Source organism: Akebia trifoliata, chromosome 15, assembly GCF_017979445.1.
Source record: "Akebia trifoliata isolate Shusen 1 chromosome 15, ASM1797944v1, whole genome shotgun sequence".
In the NCBI taxonomy this organism is placed as follows: Eukaryota; Viridiplantae; Streptophyta; class Magnoliopsida; order Ranunculales; family Lardizabalaceae; genus Akebia; species Akebia trifoliata.
This window is the reverse complement of record NC_141389.1, coordinates 1,174,003-1,179,681: the sequence shown is the minus strand read 5'-3', so window position 1 is coordinate 1,179,681 and position 5,679 is coordinate 1,174,003. Positions and strand designations below refer to the sequence as shown.

General features: G+C 34.9%; 1 protein-coding gene across 1 annotated transcript; it reads left to right on the top strand.

Annotated features, from left to right (window-relative positions):
- The first annotated feature begins 4,275 nt into the window (after positions 1-4,275).
- LOC147383797 (transmembrane epididymal protein (DUF716)) lies at positions 4,276-5,348 on the top strand. The gene has a single exon (XM_086426165.1). The coding sequence runs from the start codon at positions 4,291-4,293 to the stop codon at positions 5,182-5,184; it is 894 nt and encodes a 297-aa protein (XP_086282291.1). The 5' UTR covers positions 4,276-4,290; the 3' UTR covers positions 5,185-5,348.
- Positions 5,349-5,679: the final 331 nt, after the last annotated feature.

Here is a 5,679-nt window from a genome sequence, read left to right as displayed (position 1 = left end):
CTTATCCATCAAGGTCTCCTACTAGTTTTTAAAGAATATAGAGTTCTAATTATATTGGGATTCTATTAATATTAATATTCTATTATTTTATAGAATCCTTGTACGATTTGAAAACTAAAATCGTAGAGGTCAATTGACCAAGGTCAATGGACCACACGTTACATGGGTTTAACATAAACATGATCTAAAGGTTTGTATCAGTGGGTGAAAAATTAGTTTCCTATGAAAATCCGCAATCGTGCATTACAATTGAATTTTTTCTAAGAAAATTATTTTCCCATCTTGGTGGAAATATAACCTCCAACAAAGGCATTCGGGAAAACGATTTTCTCGTCAAGGTAGAGAAAATCTCAAAAGTGCTAACTTGTCTGATTGATTAAAGTACGTCTTGGATTCAAAACCCACATTCACTTACTCGATTGCTTATTAGAAAAAAGAAAAGGTGGGAAAATTGCAATGTTATTGGCTCACCACTACCCTCCACCTTCAAAATTAAAAATCAACCCTCTTTTTGACATTTTCCTATATGAAATTAGTTAATTGCCAAAGTAACAAAGTTCGGATTCGGTAATATTTCGATGGGGCTTCAATTTGGAAAGTTTCGCGACAAAGTCGACAAAATTTCGGATATTATACAAAATATTTTATTGGATTTCTTACCGTAACTTATCATCTTCGATCTCTTACTAAATCTTGTATTTTTCTTGATGTTTGAATTTTGGAAAAACTAAATTTTTTGGAGGTGAAAGGTGAAAATGTTACCATGATGGATTAAGGAGTCATCACTTAATAGTCAATTCGCCAAAGTAATCGGTTAACCTCTAATTCGGAAAATTTTATGATTTTTGTGAACAATTTGGAGAGTTTTTTCACTATGTTAATTGCAATTATCTTCTAATGAAGTCCATGTTTTATAGACATTTTCTAGGGAAAATGATTTGTCCTAGAAAATATTTTCTCTACAGTCATACATTTCCTAAATGTAGATGGAAATTTTTTTTTCTAGAGAAGTTTGTACCTCTTTTAGAGGACCATTACTTTCAAATGGAGGTGTTACAAATGGAGGAGCAAAATCTTGGAAGAAGAGCTCTAAGCTTGCTATGTTGAAATAGAGATTGAGGGGTGGTTCTTCTACCTCAAGCCTATTTTGGGATGGATAAGAAATTAGGAATAAGGGTGTCAATGGATCGGACCATTTGGGCCTAAAAACCAAACATAAGCCCAACAATTTTTTATTTGAATCCATTGGACTTTCAAAATAATTAATAAGTAGAATCCTGAATCCCACCCCCCTCTTTGAACCAATTTCAAAATGGGCTGGGTCAGGGTGGACTTCTTCTATGAAAAATAGTTTTCGACTTAAGGTGAGGGAGACAGAGAGAATCTAGGAGGACCATCGATTGGGCTCGCTAGTCGCTTGGGCCTTGAACTTGACCATATTCAATGTTCATGATTCGATTGCCCGTTAGAAATGGATCAAGCAAGGGCTCAATAGTTTTCAGCTGGGTTCGGCCCATAATTATGCATTTTAACATATGAGTGTAACAATCATACATAAGGGTAACAATGCCAGTTTACAATTACTGATGGAAGAAACCCTTAGAACTTTTTTCTTCTTTTTTTTTTTTTTAAATAAAAAATAAAAAATTGTCAGGCCCGTTTTAATAAGCCCAATGGGAAGCATCGTCCCAAGGAAATTTCTCGATCCAATAAGATTGTGAAGAAAGTATCTTCTCCAATAATAATAATAAAAAAAAAAAACATGTTTCTTTAAATTTCAATAGAGAAAAGGTGTGAATTTTTTTTAAAAAAAAATCAAGGTTAGAATTCTAGCTCCTCTAGAATGATATGTCACCAGTGGCTCAATATCCCTGGTCATTCGCCCTCCACCTAAATTGCGAGGGAAAACTCTAAAGCCAATCCTAGGGAACAACAAAGATTCATATGGTCTTTTTGTTTAGGTTCAGGTGGTCCGCATTTTCACAGACATGTCTATTTCATAGAGTCTTTCTCCGAGATAGTGTTCATATCATTGAGTCTTTCGTATGGGTCGAAATTACCAGAGAAGGAATTTCATTACCTTAGAACAATCATAACTACAACCATTTCACTAGGGCTTCGATCATCAACTTCATGTTACATCCCTCATTAGTTAAGAGAGTAACATATGGGAAGAGAAATATGTTACATAGGAGATCAAATTCACATTAACAAAAGAGAGTTGCTATTGCCACACCATTTTTTTACTATTTCCACACCAACTATGTGCAATTCTTTGGTAATTTATATTGGAATTGGTGTGGCATTAGTAAAAGTTGGTGTGGAAATAGTGTTCTCTCACAAAATAATGAGAATGAAAGAAGGGGAGGTCATTGCATAAGGAACAAAAATGTCACACTCTTGTGGCTAGTTAGAGTAGTATTAAAATAATATATTTTTCTTGGGAATCAATGGGAGTATATTCCCATCTTAGTTGTTCTTTTGATGGAGAGCCTCAAATGCATTTTCCACTATAATTATTCTAGGTACAAAAAGCAAATTGTGTCACATGTAATGAGAAACTTTAGAAGTTGAATTTCTTAGAACAACTCCAATGGTAATGATACATTTGCTTCTCTCAATTTTACTTTTTGAGATGATAAAATGCAAAAATTATTATATTTGGCACATGCCTTTCCATTGCTTCATCTTTAAAAAAAAAGAAAAAATAGCAATAATATGCTTTGAACGATAATTTGGTAAAAATAATAATCTAAAAGACACTTTTTATAACCTAAAAGATACTTTAGCAAATTTTGAAATATTTCAAAACCAAGGTCAAATATAACATCGGTTTTAGCATATTCAATTTTGAAGAGGGCATTTGACACTTGTATTGGAAAGTATGTATAGAAGGTTGTTCCAACTTTTGAAATTGCCACCAAAATTTGAGATGTCGTTAGAGATGCTCTTAATCTTTCTCAAGGGAACTGATTTCCTAAGTTACTTGTAATTCTTTTCTCACATGCATGTTTAGGGTTGAGTCCTAATATTTGATGACAGACTTGAAAAATTCACCTATGGATGTATTATGCCCAATCTTCAAATAATGCTTGTATCATCTGTTTTATACTTACTGCTGACACAGAGTTAGTCGATGCTTATTTTGTTGAGTATATATTTTCCTCCACTCTCAGGTGTGTCATACCCCAGTTAAGCCTTGTGATCCTTTGAGATTCATAGTTCTCGCCTCTCTCCAACATACCACTCTTTTGGAGTAGTTGATTGATTAACATGGTATCAGAGCATTAGGTTCGTATAAATCATGGATTTAATTCTTTCCTCTCTTATGGGTGAAGGGGAGTGTTGAGTATATATTTTACTCCACTCTCAGATGTGTCACACCCCAATTAAGTATCATGACTCTCTTATATTTATAGCTCTTACCCCTCTCCAACATATCGGTTTTTTTAGAGTAGTTGGTTGGTTAACATATTTTCCAAACGTTGTCATTGCTTCTTCCCTTGTAGTAGGTATTGTGACCTTAGAAAAATCCATAAATACTTTATATGAGTCTCAACAAGTGGAAAAATCGATTTGTCACACTGACTATGGTGGAAACATTCTATCCACCAATATATGAAATGGGATAAGTATGTGGCAATCACAACTTACCATCCTAACTTTATTGATAGAGACAATTTTCCTTTCATATATTGTACCTTTTGTTAGTGGATGTTTCTTTTTTTTTTTTTCTTTTGTTTTTCTCTTTGGCTCATTTGGCTACCAAGAGATACTACTGCATGCATTTAAAAAAAAATGATTTAATGCTAATGGTACTATTTTAATTAAGTTACTACATGGATTCTAGTCATTTAATTGGTTTAATTGTTGATGATCATCGAACAACAGTTCATTTTACAATTGGCTTGATGCCTATTTTTCGTTAGTTGTCAAAGGTACCAACTAAGTTTAAATGTCGTTCCAAGGCAATATTTCGATTAGAAGAAAATTTCAAGGCATTTCGAAACATTCTGATACAATTCGAAACATTCAATGTTTTGGAATAAATGATTTGTTCCGATCCTAGCACCGAGTTTCCCCAAAGAGTTTGCCAAACATTGATGATTAGTAGGTCCAAAATAGCGTGCCTCATGGCGAAAAATTATAGGTTGGCTTTCAATGTCATTATCCAACTCCTGAAGTATAGGATCACTACTCTTTCAACATGCACCACTCAGTTCATGTATTTAAGCAGGCCAAAGGCTTGAAAGAGAGACTAAGCTTTGGGTTTTTGAAATAGAAGCTCACATGGGAACATTTGTAGGACACATAGTCCCTGGTTTGGCTCTCACCCTTCTTGGTCTATGGCACACCTTCAATACCATCAAAGCTTACAACCTTAAAGGAAAAACTAAGTTTAATTCAAGGTTTTGGTATCCTTTTAATACTCCTCATTTCATGTTCAAACACTTAGAACTCTTTCTCATCTTATTCTTCTCTATATTTGCCATTTCCATGCAAATTCTTGACTTTCCTCTCATCCAATTTTCCTTCAAACTCAATAATCTCGAGCACTCGACAATGTTCCTCCACCTAGCAATCTATGCGAGTGTCGCAATTGCATTCGAATTAACCCACACGGCCGAAATCTTTTCGGGGGTTATTGGAGTACTCGCGGCCTCCGTCTTTGGCCAAGAAATGTTCCTACTCCATTTCCACTCGACCGACCATGTTGGGGTCGAAGGCCATTATCATTGGCTATTGCAACTTATTGTTGTAGTCTCTCTTGTATCAATTGTTGGGGTTATTGGCTTTCCTAGTAATTTTGTGTCAGGACTTGTTCTTTCGATTTCGGTTTTATTACAAGGGTGTTGGTTTATAAATATGGGATTTATGTTATGGGTTCCTATGTTTATTCCAAAAGATTGTAGTGTGAGCTCGGCCGAGGGGGATAACGACATACTTGGAGCAATTACATGTCGGACCGAGGAGGCAAGTATGAGGGCAAGAGCATTAGCCAACTTACAATTCAGTTGGATACTAGCCGGAATCTTGATTTTCACCGCGTGCCTTTGTTTGACGTGGGCCGGAAAATCTATGGAACGGAGCCAATCAACTGAATATGAACAACTTTGTCGTAAAGGCGTGGATGTGGGTCAGGTCTCAATGGATGCGGATCGGATCTCGTTGGATGTTAATTAACCAAATGAGTATGATGTTTTAATGATCCTTGTCATCCATTAATTAAGAAACTAATTTGAAAATTTTGATATAAAGCATTAGGGAATGTTTGAATTATTGTTTGAGTGCTTAAATTATTGGGTCTAATGTGGACGGATTCACGATGATTCAGAAGCGATCGGATATCTTATTGGGTAGATTAGGTCCACATCAGATCCCAACATCTATATCTAGAAGATCACATGAGAAATTGCCACATGACACATTCTATTGGACCCACCACTTAATGGTGTAGACACAAAATTAGTTTGATCGATCATTTTCAACTTTTTTATTTGGAAAATTACTTAAAAGACTCTGGCGGAGAGATTTATTTCTAAATAGTCCCAAAGTTTTGCGTGATAGTTTGATAGGACATTTAGTAAACTTTTTATTTCTTAATGGTCTTTCATTATTGGCTAATTCACAGGTTTTTTTTTTATTTACTATCAACTTCACCTCTTTTCATTTATTCTC